Here is a 23,574-nt window from a genome sequence, read left to right on the forward strand (position 1 = left end):
TTATTCCCTAATCCTAATCTCCTCGATCACTCCCCCACTGCCTTCCTGATCCTCCTTGGCGGAGTCCGATTTGTAGACCTTTATGGTCACTGAGCTAAACCCAAAGTTTAGCTCCCCGTGAGCGGCCTCAATAGGAGCTAGGGACTCCTTGTTTAGAATGAGGATGGCCTGGTTTGTTGGTCCCTCCATTTCGTCGACCTTCACCACTCGCCAGTCCGAGGTGGGAAGGTGCGGGTTGCAGCGCTGCAGCATGGTGAGGATCTGGTCCGGTGCCTTGATGGATGCCGGGATCCAGATCCTTGCCCGGGGTCGGCAAGGTACGTCGGATCAGCTCAGCGCAACAAGTCCGTCGCCTTAAAACACCTCCCCCAACTCTTTTACTGCGGCTTTGTGTAGCTACGCAGAGCGTTCATCGTCACAGGCGATTACCTTGACGCCGCCTTGGAACCATCCCACGTCTTTGCAGACTGGAGGAGGGCCAGGATCCTTGGCCAGAATCTCAAAGCATTTTATGGCTGCCTCTACCCACTTCCACTTACTATGTGGAATTCTGCCACTCGGGTCGTTTTTGTCGACCACGCCCAGGGGAATGCAGTTTTTCGCGATCTCCGCAAAGGATCGCCCTGGCTGCACGCGTTGCCGCTTTGCCGAGGGGTCGGAAGGCACGTCCTGGGAGCGCTCCCTCTTAGGTGGAGGTCGCTTTTTGACCTCTGTGGGTGGTTTAGGGACTTCCTTGCTGAAGTTTGGCAAAACGGATTTAGCCCGTTCCACCTTCTTCATCCACTCAGCCGAAGGAGCCGTTTTTGATCTCTTCTGGCTGGGTAGGATTTGACCTGCAGATCGTTTCTCTGCGTAGGTATGTTTCCCTTTACCGGATGCCACTGGGTGCTTGCCCTCCTTTGCTGCGCCTGAAGGAGGCATCATGGCACTAGGGCCTGGAGATATTCCCATGGCGACGGCTTTGGGCGGCTTGCACTCAGTCTCCTCAGATTTGAGGCGGGGTTCACCCGAACCCGATCTTGCGGTGTTAGCCAGGCAGGTAGGCTCACTCGCCAACTTTGCTGCCTTGAAGTTTGTACGGCCAGACTCAGTCGTCACTGCCGTTTGGGTAGGTTTTTGGGAGATCCTGACTCCTTTTTATTTATTTTTGTTGACTCCATGTGATTCCAACCAGTTGCGGAGAAAAGGAGGGTCCACCCGTGCGGAGATCCGCGACGCCCGGGTAAGGCTTCTTAGAACAGGGGGTCGCCAGGTACCCTGAGCTCTCCGTTTGAGACTGAGCTATTTTGTGACCCGGGCCCTCAGTCAGGCTGACTCTCAGCACGGGTCGAATGACACCTTAGTCCGGCCCGGGACCCCCGACTACCATTTGCTAGCATCCTCTGGCAGTCCCTGCCATAACCTTGCCAGGGGACCTGTTGCCCTCGCGTGTAGAGTATAGTCGCACTTCCGGGTGTATGGACAATTACGGGGCGTTCTTCTAGCAAGCTTGAAACTACACGTTATTCCCCTTGTCCATCACCCGACTGACGGCCCCATCCGTTACCTTGCGCAGAATTGTCACATCAGATTTTCTAGTCGAAGGTAAGTTTACAAATGTATCTAGCAGAGTGTTAACAATGATCCCTTGATGTACGTACGACTTTAAAAAGTCACACTTTTGAACGCCCGTCAAGTGCTGGTTTTTGTGCATAGTACTTTCGATGATGTCCTAAATTGCCATTCCTTGCAGTACCCAGAAAATGGCTTAATGTGTTTTTTGCGCAAATCGATTCTGCTCTCTATATGCCGCAGAGCTCGTTCCATTCTTGTTGTTGTTATTAAAAGTGAGCACAGCCAATATGTGGTCTCTCTATGTGATCCTCGTGTAATGCGGCATCATAGAACTCCTCGTGTGGTTTTTTGACAGTCCACACTCGTCGTAAAGATCAAAATGATCGCCCAATTCTTCGAATTCTTTCCAACTGGAACCGAGTCTGTCCAATTGTGAGGACAGGCGCGTTATGCTTGATTTTGCACGACTTCTAGCTGACTTTAACACTTTTAACTGAACCATGTTGAAAAGTTAATCAAAAAGTAGCTTGTATAGGTTCAGCAATTCCGACACCTGAGAACCAAAGATATGATGAACAATAAAACATTCAAAGTTCACGGAACTCTTAAAAATGCTCTATTTAAGTTTTCGGCGTGTGAACGTATTAAAGTTTTTCATTAGTCTGACTCGATTCAAAAACAAGAGAGAACGCTATAGTCGAGTTCCCCGACTATCTGATACCCGTTACTCAGCTAGTGGAAGGGAGAACGAGAGTCTTAAACATAGTTTTTGGCGGTTTGTAGGCGTTATAGTGGGCGTGGCAAAAAGTTGTTTAGCAAATCGATAGAAATTTACAAGACCAATACAAAAATGAAAAATATCAAAACATTTTTCAAAAGTGTGGGCGTGGCAGTTTTGAGCGGTTTGTGGGCGTTAGAGTGGGCGTGGCAACATGAATCGACAAACTTGCGCTGCCTCTATGTCTCTGGAGTCTGTATGCTTAATCTCAACTTTCTAGCTTTTTTAGTTCCTGAGATCACAGCATTCATACGGACAGACAGACAGACGGACGGACAGACGGACAAATAGACGGACATGGCCAAATTTATCCTGATCAAGAAAATATATACTTTATATGGTCGGAAACGCTTCCTTCTGCCTGTTACATACTTTTCAACGAATCTAGTATACCCTTTAACTCTACGAGTAACGGGTATAAAAAGATATTTTAGTGCGGCGCAGCGCAACATAAATAATAAAATTCATATACAATAAAAAATAAAGGGTAAGCAATTGTACAATGCGCTTACGAAGCCAGAAAACAAGCTAGACTATGTATCCCCGGGTAAGCCTACATACTGGCCAGCAGACCCAAGAAAAATCCCAGACCTGATCGATTTTGCAATTACTAAACATGTCCCCCGCAACATGGTCACCGCCGAAGCACTAGCAGATTTATCATCAGATCACTCACCTGTTTTTCTAAATATGCTAACTCGCCCCCACATCGTCGACCCACCGTATAGACTCACAAATTTTAGAACAAACTGGCCAAGGTATCAAAAGTATGTCTGTTCACACATAGAACTAACGACGGCATTATCTACAAAGGAGGATATAGACAAGTCAACGGAAACTCTTGGAAACATTTTAGTTTCGGCTGCAAAGGCTTCAACCCCGCCAGTGACGTATGCAAAACCAAACTACATCAAAACTAATCGCGAAATCGAGCGGCTGGTATTAGATAAACGACGCCTACGAAGGGATTGGCAGTCTAATAGATCACCAATTACAAAGCACATGCTTAAGATAGCCACACGCAGGCTTACCAATGCTCTCAAACAAGAGGAAAAAAACAGCCAACGTTCATATATCGAGCAACTCTCTCCCACCAGCACTAAGTACCCTCTTTGGAGAGCTCACAGAAACCTAAAGACTCCAATAGCGCCAATTATGCCACTACGAAGTCCCTCTGGCACCTGGTTTCGAAGTGATGAAGAAAGAGCCAGTGCTTTCGCTGACCATTTACAAAATGTATTCCGACCAAATCCCTCTACCAACACATTTATTCTCCCTCCTTTAATAGCAGCCAATCTAGATCCTCAAGAACCCATTGAATTCCGACCATGTGAACTAGCAAAGGTTATCAAAGAGCAACTGAACCCAAGAAAATCGCCTGGCTACGACCTAATAACTCCAAGAATGCTCATTGAACTCCCAAAGTGTGCTATTCTTCACATCTGCCTGTTGTTCAACGCAATCGCCAAGCTTGGATACTTCCCTCAAAAATGGAAAAAGTCGACCATAGTAATGATTCCAAAGCCAGGAAAAGATAAAACGCAGCCATCATCATATAGACCGATAAGCTTACTAACATGTCTTTCAAAGCTGTTTGAAAAAATGCTACTCCTTCGGATTAGCCCTCATCTTAGAATAAACAACACACTTCCAACACATCAATTTGGCTTTAGAGAACAACATGGAACCATCGAACAGGTCAATCGAATCACGTCAGAAATTCGTACTGCTTTTGAACATCGAGAATACTGCACAGCCATTTTTCTAGACGTCGCGCAGGCATTTGACAGAGTGTGGCTCGATGGACTTTTGTTTAAAATAATCAAGCTGTTGCCCCAAAACACACATAAGCTACTGAAGTCATACCTATATAACAGAGTGTTTGCAATAAGATGCGATACAAGCACTTCACGCGATTGCGCAATCGAAGCTGGAGTGCCGCAAGGCAGTGTACTGGGTCCAATCTTATACACCCTGTATACGGCGGATTTCCCCATAGACTACAATCTAACAACCTCCACGTTCGCTGATGATACCGCGATACTCAGTCGCTCCAAATGCCCAATAAAAGCCACCGCACTCCTATCCCGACACTTAACATCTGTAGAACGATGGCTTGCCGACTGGAGAATTTCAATAAATGTTCAAAAATGCAAGCAGGTTACCTTTACCTTAAACAAACAAACATGCCCGCCACTGGTCTTGAATAACATATGCATTCCACAAGCCGACGAGGTAACATATCTGGGTGTTCATCTGGACAGGCGGCTCACTTGGCGCAAACATATAGAAGCCAAATCGATACATCTTAAACTTAAAGCAAGGAACCTCCACTGGCTCATAAATGCTCGCTCTCCACTTAGTCTGGAGTTCAAAGTTCTTCTATACAACTCCGTCTTAAAACCTATCTGGACTTATGGCTCCGAGCTGTGGGGCAACGCATCCAGAAGTAACATAGACATTATTCAGCGAGCACAGTCAAGAATTCTGAGAATTATCACTGGAGCGCCGTGGTACCTTCGGAACGAAAACATACACAGAGACCTAAAAATCAAATTAGTAATCGAAGTAATAGCTGAGAAAAAAACGAAGTATAACGAAAAGCTGACCACCCATACAAATCCCCTCGCAAGAAAACTAATCCGAGTATGCAGTCAAAGCCGGCTGCACCGCAACGACCTCCCAGCCCAGCAATAAACTTATTAGGGCATTAATGAAAAAACTATCACTAAGTGAAAGTTAATTAAGTTAGATTAAGATTTGAACACTTATTGTTAGTCTCTTAACACAAAGGGAAAATTCAATAAATAAAAAAAAAAAAAAAAAAAAAAAAAAAATATACAATAAAACATCAATATAGGCAAAATATATCAATTACCGATAATACCTTTTGAGTTATATAAATATCAAATCTTTTACTCTCGAACATTATTCAAAAACCAAGGAAGATACGAGAAGGATACCAAGGGAATAAAGGTAAAGGATTTCGATCAACATATTTATAAAATGTTTTTGTTGACCATATCTGAAAAGTACGAATTTTAATCGAAAGTTTGTGTATACTGAACCATTTTTTGGTATCAGCGGTGATTTCCACGCCCTTGCCTCGAGGATGTAATGCTTGGACCGCGAAAATAGACAAGTGATATTAATACATTTAGAATTCGAGAAAAAATAGTCAGAATATAAAAAGTTTGTACATATCATATTTATATTTGCAGTGGATTTAAATGGTTTCGTTTTACACTGATACTCAGTTAGGTATATATTTCACTACGAATAAGCATTTTTAAAAAACTTCATCAAGCCTACTTTTACGGTTGATATTGCAAGGAAAGGCAATTAAAATTCAATCCTATGCATTCCAAGGCAAACTACAGCAAAACAAATTCTGTAAAGATATAATATATTTATTCAACACAGTAGATTCTTGTGACAGGTTTAAGAAAAGTATTTAGGAGAACATGCATAAGCTAGTGACGGTTGCATCAAAAAAATTCTGTAAAGATATAATATATATAATATATATATATACATATATAATATTGAATACATTTCAACATAGTTGATATTAATACATATAGAATTCGAGAAAAAATAGTCAGAATATAAAAAGTTTGTACATATCATATTTATATTTGCAGTGGATTTAAATGGTTTCGTTTTACACTGATACTCAGTTAGGTATATATTTCATTACGAATAAGCGTTTTTAAAAAACTTCATCAAGCCAACTTTAAATGGTCTGATCTTTATGCTTGCAACATAATGGCGGATGCCATAATTATTTTGTATACTGCAATTAAATCATTTTTTAACTCTTGAGTTCCGAAGTACTATCCTGCCATCTCTAACAAACCTCCTTGGTTTAATAAATAGTTGACAGTTTTATAATATCATTAACACTAAGCGCAAAACAACCTCTTACCCTTACTATCTATTTTTTAAAAATACTGCTGTAACTAAGCGCAAAACAACCTCTTACCCTTCGTATATATTTTTCAAAAATACTACGGTAACGTCGGATCAGGCAATAGCCGATCTATTTGCCAAGTTTTTTCAAACCACATATTCTAAGTTATCTCATTCCGAACAGCCTTACTCTTACTCGGTATCAAAGTCGAATTTAATATTTTGTCCCACTCTAAACGAAAGCTCATTGCTTTATGACATTCAGCGTGTTAAGCCTGTCTATTCGCCAGGTCCCGGAATTCCTGTCTGTGTGCTTAGATTCTGTGCGGAAGCCTTGTGCAAGCCTCTACTGAAACTGTTTATCTTATTTCTAGAATCTTCAGAGTTCCCCCATATGTGGAAGAAGTCCTTTGTTATCCCCCTCATAAAAATGTAGCAAATCGAATGCATGCAATTACAGAGAAATCTCCAAACTGTCGGCTCTCCCTAAGCTTTTTGAAAATGTCCAAGTTACAGGGTTTGGACTGTCACCCGCTCTCCGCTCCCTCTTACGCTCTCCGCTCCCTCTTATGCTCTCCCGCTCTTCGCCACAGAGTCTCCAAGGAGTCTCCGCTGCGCTTGGGAGAGCCTAACTAATTAGAATAAGCACCAGTGTCAAAACTAATTTCGCCGAATAAACATACACCCGGTCGCGCCCGCGCAATTACGAAAAGTCTAGTGTTCGCTTTTCTTTGAGTGTTTCTATTTCAGCATATCTGAAAAATTCCAGGACAGCAAGCCCCTACAACCCAACATTTTTGGTCCTTCGAGCCTGATCACCTGGATTTTCAAGTTTGTCCACCAGCGAACAAATTAAAAGATAAGTACGAAATTTCCATTCTTTTTAATTACCGGTCTGCAACAAAAGGTTCGAAAATCCAATTTCGTTCAATTTGCTGTAAGATTTATTGTCAAATCTAACGGATTTCTCCGACAAAAGGCAATTAAAGAAAAGTACTTTTTCATTCTCACGGGCGCCGCCATATTACCCACCGTTCTCCTTTCACCCTCATTCGTGAAAATTTCTAACTCCAAATTTCAGAATATATTTAAATATTCATCCAGTCCGAAAAGTGCCAAATTCCAAATGTGAAAAAGTGAAAATAATTTGTGCCAAGTTTAGTGAAAATTTCTAAGTCCAAAGCTCTGCCAAAAGTGGCAAAAATGCTGTTCTCGTTTCACTGTTTCCAACGCAAGCCAAATTCTTTTCGCAACACATTTTTGCTTTAACTCCGCAGTCCACTTAATACAATTTGCTTTGCTATCGAAGAATACAACAACGAAACAAACAACACATACCCTCTGGCCATTCCAAATAAAATATTAATTAAACATTTACCCGCCAGTTCCATATATATATTACATCAACATATACTACATCCATATACATTGCATATATTACATCTACATATACTACATCCATATATATTACATATATTACATCAACATGTATTATATCCACATATATTACCGACATACATTGCGCATATTATCAGAGCAACCATCTATTAAATACTGATTTTCTCGAGATCGATGCAGAAAGCACTGCCAAAACCCTCGGTATTCGCTGGAAGGCAACCTCCGACGAATTCTTCTTCATCCCGCCAGAGTTGGCTATTGAAAAGTCCTTTACAAAACGCCAAGTCCTGTCCCAAATTGCCAAATTGTTCGACCCTGCAGGCTGGTTAGAGCCGTTTATCGTTCGAGCTAAAATTTTCATGCAGGAGATTTGGCTGCAGGAGCTTGGGTGGGACAAAAACATTCCAAATGAGCTTTTTCAGCGATGGCTTAATTTTCTCCGAAGTTATTCGGTTTTAGAGCAGATACGCATTCCACGCTGGCTATCGTTTCATCCAGATTTCAAGGTCGAGCATCATGGCTTTTGCGATGCATCGCAAAAGGCTTATGGGGCGGCAATATATATGTACGGGCAAAAGTGGGCAGCACCATTATGGTGCAACTCCTAACCGCGAAAACCTGGGTAGCACCAGTCAAAACGGTTTCGCTCCTAAGACTGGAGCTGTGTGGAGCGTTATTGCTTTCCGAAATGGCTGCAGCCATCATTCCGCAGATGCCTACGATTAACTCCGAACTTTACTGTTGGACGGACTCTACGATAGTGCTTGCATGGTTTAGCAAGCCAGCGTGCCAGTGGACCACATTTGTATCCAATAGGGTGACAAAGATCGCCCAGGTCACAAAAACAGAAAATTGGTCTTATGTTCAATCTGGGCGGCTTCCGAAAGCCTTCAATACAATGAACGACATCCAGTGATTCCAGTTAATGGTGCGCCTCATCCGGTCGAAATACTGGATTCCGAGAATTAAGAACCTGATGAAAGCAGTAGTAAATTCGTGCAAAGTATGTGTGATCCACAAAAAGCGGTTGCAAAGCCAACTGATGGGTGTCCTGCCCAAAGAAAGAGCATCGTTCTCCCGACCGTTCACGTATACTGGCATGGATTACGCCGGTCCGTTCGATATATAGAACCTTCTTATGTCCACGGTGGAACCCGAAGTAAAGGGAGAAACGAAATCCATTCTTAATCGGTGGCAGCATTTGAAAGCTCTCCATCAGCAGTTCCGTGTGCGATGGAAAGAAGAGTACCTCAAAGAACTCCACAAGCGCACTAAATGGCAGGCCCCGTCCAAAAAGCTCCGCATCGATGACATGGTCGTCATCAAGGACGACAACTTACCCTCTAATGAGTGGCGGCTCGGCAGAATTGAGTCTGTTTTTCCAGGAACCGACGGCAACGTCCGTGTAGTAAATATCCGTACTGCACGTTGTTAAACGTCCTGTGGCAAAAGTGGTGCTTTTGCCGACGGAGACTTATCTCCACAATAATAGGCGCTCCTCTCGTTCTTAGTTGTAGTTCACTAGCGCTAATCATCCATTATTTTTTATTTCGTTTTCGATCCCCTTTCGACATTCAACTACGCGCAGCATGGCCCCTCGTCAACAAAACGCACGCAGTGTTTGAGCCTTGGAGAGCAGACGTACCCGAGGTATTCAATCCTACCGATGCCGAGTCTGCCGCGGTATCCATCCTCTTTGGAAGTGCGCGAGGTTCCTAAAGCTCAGCGCTGAAAAGCGTCTACGAGCAGTCCTCATTAACAAATACTGCGCCAATTGCCGCGCTCACGAGCATTCCACGGGAGACTGCCGAAGCGGTGATCGTTGCAAGAAGTGCGACCGATCCCACCACACGCTGCTCCACATGCACGAGCAGGTTAGCTCGTTGTCGCGGTCGCGAGCGCGCTCGCGTCTCCAACCGGTGCCAACCCGGCAAGCAGCTTCAACCTCGTCCCAACGTTCCCGCCGGCAAAATCCGCCAACTCAGCGTAGGAGTTCACCGCCACGACGCCCGGTATCGACCACGCCAGGCCCATCGCTCTCGTCGCTGCTGCAACGCCACAGCGTGAACATCCTTCCGACAGCGCTGGTCAAGTTGGAGACCGGGACGAAGACCTTCGAGACCGCAGCACTCATCGATCCGTGCACCCCCATGAGCTGCATCGACGCTTCTATGGCGTCAGCCTTTACGCTTCCGATGACCAATGTTGGCGAAGGTCTGCACGACGACGATTCCCTCCAGGATCGACGCGAACACTAAGCTGGAGGTCGTACTCAAGATCAAGCCCAGTGTGCGGATCAGCACACCTGTCCGGGCATTGAGCGACCCAGTGGTGTCCAAGTTCCGGGACATCATGCTGACTGATGACCAGTTCCATCGGCCTGCTCCCGTCTCCATGGTCTTAGGAGCAGATGTGTATCCAAAGGTTATCCAATTCGGATTCCTGACCTTCGACGAGGGAATGCCGGTCGCTCAGAAAACTGATTTTGGGTGGATCGTGTCCGGTGCCTGCAGCCTGCCGTAGGATGGCTATGTTGAAACCCCAGTGATTGCAAGGGGGGCGGAATGTCCCAGTTACCCCCACCCGCTCTCCGCTCCCTCTTATGCTCCCCCGCCCTTCACCACAGAGTCTCCAAGGAGTCTCCGCTGCGCTTTGGAGAGCCTAACTAATTAGAATAAGTACCAGTGTCAAAACTAATTTCGCCAAATAAACATACGCCCGGTCGCGCCCGCGCAATTACGAAAAGTCTAGTGTTCGCTGTTCTTCGAGTGTTTCTATTTCACCATATTTGGAAAATTTCAGGACAGCAGCCCCCTACAACCCAACAGAAAACGTTATCACTCCTCATTTGTAGCACCTTTGTAGGTCAATTATATCACCATGTCAGCATGGGTTTAGGAAACGTAGATCAACAATTTCTAACCTTTTGTAGCTCACCTCCTTTAAACAGAAGTCATATACACAGATTTAAGTAAAACATTTGACTCTGTTAATCATTCACTTTTATTAAGGAAACTTGATTTAATAGGTTTTCGTCTTGATTTCCTAGACTAAATTCTAAGTTATCTGAATGGCGTCCTGCCATATTATATAAGTTAAGACCAAATATGATAAGAACACACAAGAACCCAAATCTCGATCACGACTCCACCACATGCAGTACATCCGCCACGAGCAGACAGTCAGCGAAGTCCCAATAACAACAACAAGCCCAATGCAGCCCAACATAAACCAAGAAATTGCACAACAAACAACAGCTCGGCAAGAACAGGCACATTGACTCCAGCTACGACGGCAGTGCATCCGCCACGTGCGCTGCATCAGCAGAATGTCTGCACCGGCCAAGTCGTGGGAACGCCAACGACATCGGACACCATCAGCGACAACGGCGCAGCCACAACGGCAGCGGCAAAGCTACAGCGGCAGCGACGGCTTCGACGACATCAGCGACGTCGGCAGAGAATAGGTTTAATTATTAATTGTAAAACTTAGTCCAGTTAGTTCCAAAATTAACACCAATAAAATCTGACGTGTTCTTTTTTTAAAAGAATATTAAAACAAGAGAGAACGCTATAGTCGAGTTCCCCGACTATCTGATACCCGTTACTCAGCTAGTGTATGTGCGAAGGCCAGTTTTAGGTGGTTTGTGGGCGTTAGAGTGGGCGTGGCAAAAAGTTTTTTTGAAAATCGATAGAAATTTACAAGACCAATACAAAAATTAAAAAAAAAATATTAAAACATTTTTCAAAAGTGTGGGCGTAGCAGTTTTGGGCGGTTTGTGGGCGTTAGTTTTTTTGCAAATCGATAGAAATTTACAAGACCAATACAAAAATGAAAAAATATTAAAACATTTTTCAAAAGTGTGGGCGTGGAAGTTTTGGGCGGTTTGTGGGCGTTAGAGTGGGCGTGGCAGCATGATTCGACAAACTTGCGCTGCGCCTATGTCCCTGGAGTCTGTATGCCTAATCTCAACTTTCTAGCTTTTGTAGTTCCTGAGATCTCGACGTTCATACGGACAGACAGACGGACAGACGGACGGACAGACGGACATGGCCAAATGGACTCGGCTATTCATCCTGGTCAAGAATATATATACTTTATATGGTCGGAAACGCTTCCTTCTGCCTGTTACATACTTTTCAACTAATCTAGTATACCCTTTTACTCTACGAGTAACGGGTATAAATATTTTTTAATTTATATAATAATATTGTTTATTATTGTGGATCTATATTCTACTCTTAGGCACTGCCTAATCCAACCCATTTTTGTACAGATGCAGAGGTATACGATGGTAGGAAGAAAATTTTATTACATATGCTGTTAGACTTAATTATTATTATTAAAATGTATACTATCGAAATCATGGAGTAATTATTTTGTTTGAGCTCAGCAGGTGATTCAGCATGGGTATCAAAAGGGATCACCCGGTTTAGAATCAAAGATTGTGATCATAGGTTGGGCGGGTCTCCGATGACGTAATAACACTTACGTCTCATTACCGAATTTCCCTCTTCTTTTCTTTCTCTAACCTCTTCAACCGTCTCTCTCGGAATTTGCTTACGTTTTTCTACCCGATTTCCGATATTTTAATTAATAAATAATAATGCCAGATCAGATGAAAAAAGGCCGACGAGCTAGAGCCGGACCCTATAGCGTGCCCCGCAAAGTCAGATCTTGGTCGAAACAGTGCTTTACAAACGTTGCACTTTACAGTTATGAATATTATTATTTTAATAATAAAGTGGCGCCGTGTTGGCCTAAGTGAGTACTGTCCTCACTCATTAAGACTAATTTGTAAATAAATTTCAAAGGTTAAAAATCTTTATTATCTCCCTTCTATACTCTATATCCAATAATAGTATATTTTACCGTGTAAACCGTGAAGGTTCGAAAACTAAGATTTGGAATATATAGACATATCTTACGAGAAGGTCACATCCAGTCGAAGTTGAAGAATTTAATTATTTTCTGTAGGAATTATTGTTGGAAAACATGCGAGTTGCTTTCGAACGACAATCTGTCCGAAACGCTTCGGCAGATAACTTTCACTCAATATTACTATTTTTCTGTAATTTATTACTATTAGTTCCCATAAAGAAAATTTCGGTAAACTAAACCCCTCGACTTACCAGACATCTAGCATAGAGTTCAATCAGTATCCTTTGAGTATTTTGAATCGCATTCCGTTTATCGTTATCTTATTTTTCTTTTTCGAGATGATTCGGTACCTCGGCGCCGTTGTGTCTCATGTGCGAAACCGAAATAAGAGTTGGTGGAAAGGGAAGTACTTTGGAGTCGGTGTGTCTGTGGACAACTTGTGACGATCTGTCGGTGCTCGAACGGCTCAAGGATGGCCAGGAGTCGTCTCAGATATTTAATTGATTCAGGTGGGGTTGCTGGAAGAGAATCCGACCCGGGTCCCAGAGGAGAAGACGTGAGAATGATACAATAATTGGGTCTTTATTCGTAAGTAAGCAAAGTGTTCACAGTCGCTTCGGGGTGGCTGCATTCCTCGCGGCGAGATCGGTGGCTGATGGGTTCGGGCGCTTCTGGTCTCGTCCCTGGGGGGCTGTACAGTTCTGCGATGGATACAGGTGGTGGCGGACTCCCGAGATGCCCGCCTAATAGTCGTCGGGTAACATAGCTGCTAGTTCTTCCACTGCTTGTAAACGGGAGTTTGGGAGAGACCGCCTGGGTCTACAGAACAGGTTTTGAGGCCGTTTAGGTCTGCAAATGGTTAGAACAGTTTAGAGGCCGATTAGGTCTGCTAATGATGAGAACAGTTTAGAGGCCGATTAGGTTTGCAATGATACACGCGGGCCGGTGAACCGAGCCGGAGAATGAGACGTAATACGCACAGACTACTATGGTTTGTTAGTTATCACGTCGTTGCCCGCCTCCTATGGCTCTGTCGACTCCTTACCGCTGATCCTGCTCCGTTCCTGGTAGCTCCTCCTGGAGGTCTTGTCGCCGATCGCCGGCCGATCTGAATGCCTTCCAGAGGGCTAGGATGCGCCTTATATAGCGGTTTGGGCGGAGGGCTAGTGTGCTCGCATATCCCAACTGATTTTAAGCTACATTAGTGTGGCTGATCTATTCCGTGCCAGTGTGTCCCCTTCGCGCATGATCTTCTTTTGAATTTAAATTCGGGTTGTATGTTTTACTTCAATTATTTCATTAACTTCATGTTATTTTTTGCTGAAATACTATGTGCGCGTTTCGGCGCGTCACAAACTTCATATACAGAGTGGAGGGCCTCTCACACCAGACCTTAGAAAGGAACTTTACTGTACTGTGCAGATATGCCAGTGTCCTTTTAAAAGGTAAAGCTTGTGAGTTTTAATGGAGGTACCACAAGTCCGTCAGGAGAATCCAACGGAATTTGTTGTGTTCCGCCTTGCGGGTACACTTCCGTGAGGAAAGGGACGATGAAGACATCAAAGATCTCATCAGAAACAGGAAGCAAAAGACCAGTGAATCTTTTAACAGCGGTTACGATAGCATATCGTCATTAGTTGATAAGTTAGAAGTATGCGCGCTTTATATCGATTTTTTATGCAATTATAAAAAAGGACCCTGAGTTATCCAACATGGAAAAGCTGAAATACTTGAGAACCTGTCTGCAAGGACCAGCACTGGATACCATTAAGTCGTTAGATATATAGTAGGCCAGCTATCCAGTGGCTTTAGATGTACTCAATAAACGTTGTGGCCTGCCAAACTTAGAACACGCCCTGCGCATTCTGCAATGCTGCTGACCAATATTGCCGTACGTTTACAAATTTATCTCCCATATTGCGTCATGCTGAAACTAGAAAGTTATCCCTTTGCTTTAATTGCCAAAACGTGGGCACCATACCCGGGCATGCACCAGCGAAGGTTGGCATGAGTGTGGAAATAGGCACCATACTAAATTTTGAGGCCAACCCTTCGCAGCCAGCAATTGAATCGCATTCGATTAATACTCTTAATATTTAGTGGCAGTCAAACAATTGAAGATTCTGCCGTTAATCCTGAAATTTGAAACTCCAGGCTACTACTTTTCTACCAACTGAAGGATTTACAGTCCATATTTGCTTACAATCTCAGACATCAAGCTATTCCACGTTGCTCACCGCTCTCATTACCCCTACTATAACAGACCATTAACCCACCATCGTATTGAACATAGAAGACTGAAATATTTCAGCCAACATTCCATTAGCGGATCCTGCCTTTAACAAGCCTCATCGTATAGACTTGCTGATTGGAGCAAGCATGTTCTATGATTTGTTTTGCGTCGGAGAGAACAAGCTCATTCCTGGACAGGCACTTCTTCAAAAAACTCACCTTGGTTGGTGGTTTCTGGTGGAGGACAACACCATTTTAATACCTCTACGTTGACTGGGTCTTGGATAATCGATAGCCTGGATGAGGTTGTTCGCCGGCTCTGGGATTTAGAGAGCAGCTATGAGAGACATTTCTGTGCACTTGCCATTTAAATAACTTAGCTTCGCGTGGTGTTTGATGATCGGCTATCAATTCGTCTTGCCAATATCTTAATGAGGCAATCCTATCAGGGACTGCCATACAACCTAAGCTGTTTGAAATTTTAATGCAATTTCAATCATATGCAGTTGCTCTCACTGGAGACATATGCAAAAAATATCCGTGTGTCCTTATAATGGCTCTAGATAATTATTGAAACTGCATCTTGAGAAAAGACTCTCCTAAGGAAAATTAAGTTAAGAGTTAAGAGTTCAAGTTGGAAAAAGTCATTTATGGAACCAGACAGCTTCTTTCTTTTCAGTGCAGGCAATGCATATGCTTGCTCGATATGAAGGCTCTACTTATTTCCTCGGGTCGGCTGCATTGCTAAAGGTTTCTAGGTCGATGATTTAATTTCCAGTGGCAACCTAATTTCTGAGGTAATAAACAAAATGCAACAAATTTCAAAGATTCTGTCCTCCGCCAACTTTAAACTCCGTAAATGGTATTTTAATCATTCAGCTGATCTAGAAGGCATTGGTGAAGAGGTCAAGGAGAAGTTTCTGCAATTTTGTAAATGCAAGCCGTTTAACCTTTCCCAGACTAAGACTAAACCCAAAGGGTTCATGGATTCTGTCATGCCAGCATGAAAGCGTACACAGGCAACAATTAGCATTGGGCGACACTCATTTGCTATTAAAAAAATTTGTCTTGCTGACAATATCGATTGGCACACCATTCCCCCCGATCACCACATTGTGGGAAGCAGCAGTTAAGACGGCCAAGAATTATCTGTATCGCTTCGCAGTTTTGAGGAGCTGCGTACCCTCTTCTGTCAAATTTCTGCAATCGTTAATTCTCGGCCTTAAGTTTTGATTTCAGAAAACCCAGGCGACCTTGACGTTTTTACTGCCACACACTTTCTTCCTTGCGGACCTACTGAGACGCTTGTGGATCATGACTTGACTGCTATGACCTACAATCATTTGGACGGATGGCAGAAAGTAACAAACCTTCAGCAGATGTTTTGGACTTATCGGCGACTGGCTCGAGTAGTCGGTCTTACTCCAGGAAAAAATGATCACCATTGACTGTAACGTTCTGGCCATCATCGTTTTTGAAGATGTAATGATTCCACCAGACCAGTGTTTCTTCTCATAGCTTAGACTCTTTATCGTATCTTGGAGACTTTCCAGCCCCATTAACTTATCGTAGTTTGGAAACTTTGGAATCTTAATAGCTTCCTGTATGCTTTTAAGCACCTCTCACTTTTTATTCATTTTGAGTCTTTCTTGCCACTTGGAGATTTTTGAGCCTCACATGTCGGTGTGATAAAGTCGTGAGCCCCTTATAGATTTTGCATTGGATCGAAGACTTTCGGAAAGTATTACCATCCCCCGCCTCTTCCCAACACAACTCCATCTTAAAATTTAATAGGCGAAACTCTGTAATTTATGAAAATAAAATTAGTCACCGTTGATTATTGAACTCTTGTTCTGAACTATGGGTACAGCGTGGATATCTCGCAAGGTAACCAATATCTTACAATAAAATTTTGTCACGGATCACTGATTTAACCACCTCAGCACCAGCATCTTTAAAATAATTATGATCCAATTGATATAGACAAATTAGATCACGAATAGATTTTTAACTGTTATTTATATCCGGTTATTTATATATCTTCAAAATGGCTCGTTATATAATGTAGTTATCTTTCCTGAGTCTATTTTGGCTTACTCCAATATTTCCCTAAGCTATTTGATAGCTATTATTGATTGCACTCTAACCAACAATAAGTATCTCCTTCTGTCGCAGGAAATTAACTATGATTCACCAAGAGGAGGAGTTTCAGTAATAACTGAAAAAGGAGACATAACAACATCGTATCTATTAATTCAACGAGCAAGCATTGCTGACTCGGGGAAATATTCTTGCTTACCGTCAAACGCAAACCCCAAGTCTGTAAATGTTCATATTTTAAAGGGTAAATACACTTAAAAGAGTTTTATATTTTTTCATTACTTTCTTTACATTATAACCAGGTGATCACCCAGCAGCAGTTCAAAAATCCCGCATATTGGCATCTGAAACTTTTGATATGTATTTTCTTCCGATTTTGTTCAATTTATTAGTCTTATAAGTACTTCCTCCTTTTTTATAATAAAAAGAACATTTTGAATTAAAGTATATTTCTAAGTAAGTATTTTCAAATTCCATTATAAAAATGTATATGTTATTAGAATATAATTGTGGTATGTATATTATAAATCTATATATAAATATAAAATTCTTTTTTTGTAACTCATGAATAGATTTGCGGAAGGATCTTGGTTTCCATGCTTACAAAATCCAACATATGAGTGAATGGAAGACTTTCGATCATCAAGCAGGGCAAAACTGCCACACTTGAATTGAAGTTAAAACCATTTGCAAAAGTGTGGGCGTGACAGATTTGACATACTTACATATGGTTGTTACCAAGTGAGCGGATTTTCGAGTTTGCATAAATCAATAAAATATTAATATTAATATTAACAGATATATATTATCAATAAAAATATTAAATACCAAAATAATGCTATAAAGAGAGATGATTGTGGCACATAGACAAAATTGACAAAGTCTAGATGCAATCCTCTCGGAATATGGTGTCGACCCATTAGAAGGAGGCCATACGCGGTTTCGCGTAACCTGATGAAAATCTATCGGTTTTTATTGGCCCGGAATGAACAAAAGTATTATTAAATATGTGAAAAATGCCAAAGAGCTAAAGTTACAACACATACAAAAGCATTTGAGATTAAAACAGAAACATCTAAAACAGCTTTTGATAGTGTTTGTTTAGATACTTACCATGTTCGGAAAAAATCGGAGTTATGCAAGTATATGACGATTAGTTATTGTATATTAGCACACCAAAGCACTAATAGATTTTTAAGTAGTAAAGAGAAGTCATTTAAAAGTACGTTCGCTAATAATTTCGATTGACAAAGATGATTGGGACATATGAATGAGAATTTTCGATTTCGATATTCGATTTTATTTCGACTATTAAATAAAATTTTGTTTATTATATTATATTATATACTCTACTCTATACAAATACAAGAAAGAATGCTATAGACGGGACTATCAGATACCCAGATCACAGCTATCACAGTTTTTTTCCGGTTTGCGGCCGTTGGAGTGGGCGTGGCAAAAAAATGTTTGGCAAATTTAAAGAAATAGGTCAACAAACTTGCGCTGCGTCTACGTCTCTGGAAATTGTATGCTTAATCTCAACTCTCTAGCCTATATAGTTCCTGAGATCTTGGCGTTTATACGGACAGACGGAGGGACAGACGGACATGGCCAGGTTGATTCGGCTATTGATCCTGATCAAGAATATATATACATTATTTATTTACATACTTTTCAAAAAATCTAGTTTATTCTTTTACTCTAGGGTATAAATATTTATAATAGTTATAAAATAAAATTATTTAAGGTTAAACAATGGTTAAGTTGCTACCTTTGGACCCCTTCTGGATTCCGAATCACAAATAAATTTGGTTTCCGAAAGAATGTCATAAGTTCTGTCATAAAAACCAAGGCCCTGCGTATCAAGGGTATTGCAACCAAATCGAAAATAATTAAATCAATGTCTGTAACCACACATTTTAGATGATTAGCTGGTTAAAATCCTCAAGACCCCAGTAATATAGCTCTGTCTGTTCCAAACTTTGGAAGGCCAGGAAGGATTGACAAGCTTATCATAGCGGTGAATTACAGTTCATTGTTGATGGCAAATCAGAACCTGTTAGTCAGGGTTGGATTGTCGCCAGAAGAGTGTCTTCGAAGCAGGATTCCGCAGCGATTTATTTAGTCGCATCCAAGGATGACGAAATCAGCACACGTTTAAAATGCACGTTGCGACGACTAGCTCACACAAATTCTTAAAAATGACTAAATCAAGCTGATCTCTAAGCCTAGGCACTTATTTTATGAAAAATTTTACTTACTCAAGAAATAGTTTCAGACCGAACTCAATGGTCAAGAGCAGCTAGTAAATTAGCAGAACAGAAGAAAATCTCGAGAGCCAGTATTCGGGACACAATAACCGAGTTTTAATTCTCAAGATTCCCTTCTGGAGATTCCCTCCCGCTCAACAGCTATGGGCAAAATGACTCATCAATGAAAACTTACTTGCCTACTACCGAACATAGCATAAAAGCCGGCCAAACAAATGAACAAAAAATAAGTGAACCGATGCATGTTTTTATATGGATATCAACATAGACAAAGTAACAGCAGTAACTTTCTCAAACAAATTCAAGTTATCCAACCCGTAAACATAGCACTCTATCCCATTTTATAAACGAATTTTAAATTCCAATCTAGGAGGCATTTCCTTTGTCTTTGTTTTTGTCATTACCTTTGCCAGCGCTTAGCTACCCGCTAAGATAAATAATCAAACTCTAAGAAACACAGCTTCCGCTTGGAGACAAAACCATGGTCCACTTATTGCGCTTCAATCAAACTGCATCGGTCAGCATAATTGAATTTCACAACGCAGAGAAATAATTACGGCATCAAGCTTTTTATTGTAAGCATAATTGAAAGTTCAAGAAGTTTCAAAAGAAAAGCTTCTGGCCGAGGTTGATAAGATCAGGAATTAGAATCGAGAAGTCAGTCTGTTTTGAGACTGGATCGAGAACAATCTAAAATAAAATCCGATAATAGTGTCTTGTAATATTGTATAAGTTTAAAAAGTTTATCACCAATAAATTTATTTTTTTTTTAAATAATTTTTTAACAACAATTTTAATTGGCGCCAAACGATAATAAGCTATATATGAAACGGAACTTGCCCCACCAATAACCCGTATTTTTAGAGGATAAGTCAAAACATCCTTATAAATCCAACGACATCTAAATACTGTGACAGTGATCGTCAAAAAACTTAATTCGAAATTATTTAATGCAATCCAATTAAGAAATTAAAAAAAAAGGAACACGATACCTTACAGAACTCAACAAAAACAGAAATAAAAAAAAAACACAAGTAAAACCCAACCAAAAAATAATAATAAAAAAAATCAACACCAAGAAGGAAGGAAGAGTAGAGATTATTCCCCCGCCACAGCTGAATACAACAAATTTTATAAAGAAGACCCCAACAGAAAATATTCATGGCATCTAAACTGAAGGAAGACTGCAACGGAAAGTATCGTGAGCAGTATTAAATAATATTAAGTCTTTAAAAACATTTTTTAATAAAACAAGATCCAGATACAGGGAATATTATAAAGTTTTAAAAAAATTAAAATATATATTAACCATTATTAAAAGAAAACAATCTGGAAAATTAAATAAAAAGTTTTGAAGATTTTAATTTAACAATGGCAACTGGAGGTTCAGCTCCAATCCTTTCTGCGTGCTGGCAATCTGACAATGGAATTTATTAACCGATTGATAAGGGTACAATTGAGTGAAGTGACCAGAAAAATTGAAGGGATAGAAGGGAAGATAACCGCTATCAAAAGTGGAAGATTATAAAATCCAAACAATCGACCCAACTATAAAATGTGAAACTACCCAGTCTAACTCCTAGGTACTTTATATCCTTCCGCGTCCTTATTACGTTTTCCCCAACTCTGATATCTATTTCTAATGGGATCCGTTTTCTGGTAACTAGCAGGACCTCGGTTTTTTTGTCAGCCAGATTTAAATCGTGTGAGTTCAACCACCTTTTTACTCTCGTCATTACTTGTGTCAACGTGCGCTGTGCGTATTTTGTATTTCGAGCTGTAATGACTGCGAATATGCTCCATAGTTCCGGTCCAAATATAGATTCTTGAGCTGCTCCTGAAGTTATGTCTATACATTTCTCTCCTGCATTTGTTTGGTACAGTAGCCGTCTGTTGTTAAGATAGTTTTGTATTATCCGCATTAGGTATCCTGAGATTTGAAATCGTCTTCTCAAAGGATCAATTATGTTTCCCCATTGAACAATGTTAAAAGCTTTTTTTACTTCGAGAGTTGCTAGAAGTACTACCGGTCTCAAGAAGTGGTTGCCTTGTTGGATGCTGAGGGCTTGGCTAAGCCCTACAGTTCGGCGCCCCATTTGCTGTGGTGTCGTGGAGTTTTTAAAATCACAAGCAAGAACTGTTATCTTAGACGCCATCCATTTAGTATGTTTGGAAATAAATCGGTCTAGTTGTCTGTTACACTCAGGCAGTTTTCTTTTAATGAATAATTCATATTTGACTATTTTATAGTCAATCTCTTCTGTCTTTTTTTAATTCAGATTATTGTTGTTAATTGCAGGAGGTCGCTATGTCTGAACTCGAACTTGCCTATATAAAATCAAATTATTAGAAAACGAGCAAAAAAGGGCAAAATATATTACTTTATCAACAAAGATAATAGTTAAAGGTACAAACTAATGTTTTAAGCTTTTGTCAGAAATTGTCAGAAAATGAGTTATACTCCACAAAGCACAGGGGACACGTTAGAATTTTCTATTATACACATAAATTGGATGTTAAGCAACACAAAAACAGTACAACTAGACATGTATTAAAAGTGCAAAAGTAAGCAAATAATTTGGCGCGAGTTGCCTTCTTGCAATCAGCTGTTCAACACTGCACTGTAACGAACTGATTTCTTAGTTTCTGCTCGCTACGGCTAGCTCAGAGAGTTTGTTTGTTACTCGCACCAAATTTATGATTTGTGTGATTGCCCGACTAAAGAGAAGACAGAGTTTCAAATTTAAACCACCTTTATTCAGTGACGCTCTTGTGATCCTCGTCTTCGGATGCGCGTCGTCCTTCTTCGCTGGTGCCGCGTCGCTCTCGACGGCGTATCCGTGTCGGCTCGACTGGGGCTTAGGATGTTGTGAGGCAGGGTGTATCGTCCGTGAGATCAGCTAGAGCTTCTCTCCGAACCAACTTTGCGACCAAAGACTTCACCGTCCCTTTCTGACCACGCCAGGTCCTGGTGTTTGCTTGTCCTTTGATTGTTCTAGCTTGCGGAGATCCTCCTCGGATGCCGCTTTGACGCTCGCTTGTACTTTAACTTGTTCCGGGTCTTGTTCCGCGTACTTCTTTTGTTCACTATTCCGCTGTACTTTCACTGATCGTCTATAATACTATCCGGGTACTTTCTTCACTGACTGTCTGTATGTAGGGCACTTTCTTCATTGACTGTCCCGAGCTGCGCCTGCGCCGTCTCTTTTATAGCCCACGTGAATCCTGTTATTTCCCTTTTTGCGCACGGCTCACTCGGGTACAAGGTCCAACTCATGTCCCGTTAGGTCACGGTGTGTCCTCTTTGTGCTTATACTGTTACCGTACGACCATTGCGCCCATTGCCGGTTTGAGTCCAAGGTCCGTTAGTTCACGGTCTCTCCGCTTTGCCGGGGTCCAAGGTCCATTGTTTACAGTTTGACCTGACCGCCCTTGACTCTTCTCGCATTCCAGCCGTCTTCGCTGTTGCCATGCCGAGTTTTAAGACTCCTCACAGCACTTTTAAAGGCATATAAAGGCTGAAATATCAAGATTAATGCGGTGAGTTGATTTAGTCTAGGGAAAATGTACACCAGGTTCCACACATTTCCAAAGGTCGGGAGGGTATAGAGGAACGAGTGATCACTACCCCTAATTCACTGCTATCGGCTATTCCGTTTTGGGGAATTCGCTAAATTAATTATACCCTTTACTCGTAGAGTAAAAGGGTATACTAGATTCGTTGAAAAGTATGTAACAGGCAGAAGGAAGCGTTTCCGACCATATAAAGTATATATATTCTTGATCCGTCTGTCCGTCCGTCTGTCCGTCTGTCCGTCTGTCCGTATGAACGTCGAGATCTCAGGAACTACAAAAGCTAGAAAGTTAAGATTAAGTATACAGACTCCAGGGACATAGACGCAGCGCAAGTTTGTTGCCACGCCCACTCTAACGCCCACAAACCGCCTAAAACGGCCACGCCCACACTTTTGAAAAAGGTTTTGATATTTTTTCATTTTTGTATTAGTCTTGTAAATTTCTATCGGTGTGCCAAAAATGAATTTGCCACGCCCACTACCCACGCCCACAAACCGCCCAGAGCTACGACGCCCACAGTTTTGAAAAATAATGTGATATTTTTTCATTTCTCTATTTGTTTTGCCCATTTCTATCGGTATCCCAAAAAATTTTTTGCCACGCCCCCTCTAACGCCCACAAACCGCCCAAAGCTGCCACGCCCACAGTTTTGAAAAATGTTTTGATATTTTTTCATTTTTGTATTAGTCTTGTACATTTTTATCGACTTGCCAAAAAACTTTTTGCCACGCCCACTCTAACGCCCACAAACCGCCAAAAGCTGCCACGCCCACACTTTTGAAAAATGTTTTGATATTTTTTATTTTTGTATTAGTCTTGTAAATTTCTATTAATTTCCCAAAAAACTTTTTGCCACGCCCACAAACCGCCAAA

The 23,574-nt window shown here is 41.6% G+C and overlaps 1 protein-coding gene across 3 annotated transcripts in view; it reads left to right on the forward strand.

Moving 5' to 3' along the window:
- LOC26536134 (protein CEPU-1) overlaps positions 1–17,304 on the forward strand; it is a 427,226-nt gene extending 409,922 nt beyond the window's left edge. For 2 of the 3 annotated variants that reach the window (XM_039370838.2, XM_015189316.3), the window contains 2 exons: positions 16,931–17,099; positions 17,158–17,304. In XM_039370838.2, coding sequence (XP_039226772.1) covers positions 16,931–17,099; positions 17,158–17,255 — 267 coding nt within the window. In that variant the 3' untranslated portion in view covers positions 17,256–17,304. Of the gene's footprint in view, positions 1–16,930; positions 17,100–17,157 lie in introns of those variants that run through there. The other variant, XM_039370839.1, reaches the window with a different exon arrangement.
- The last annotated feature ends 6,270 nt before the right edge of the window (positions 17,305–23,574 follow it).

This window comes from Drosophila yakuba, chromosome 2L (genome assembly GCF_016746365.2).
Source record: "Drosophila yakuba strain Tai18E2 chromosome 2L, Prin_Dyak_Tai18E2_2.1, whole genome shotgun sequence".
In the NCBI taxonomy this organism is placed as follows: Eukaryota; Metazoa; Arthropoda; class Insecta; order Diptera; family Drosophilidae; genus Drosophila; species Drosophila yakuba.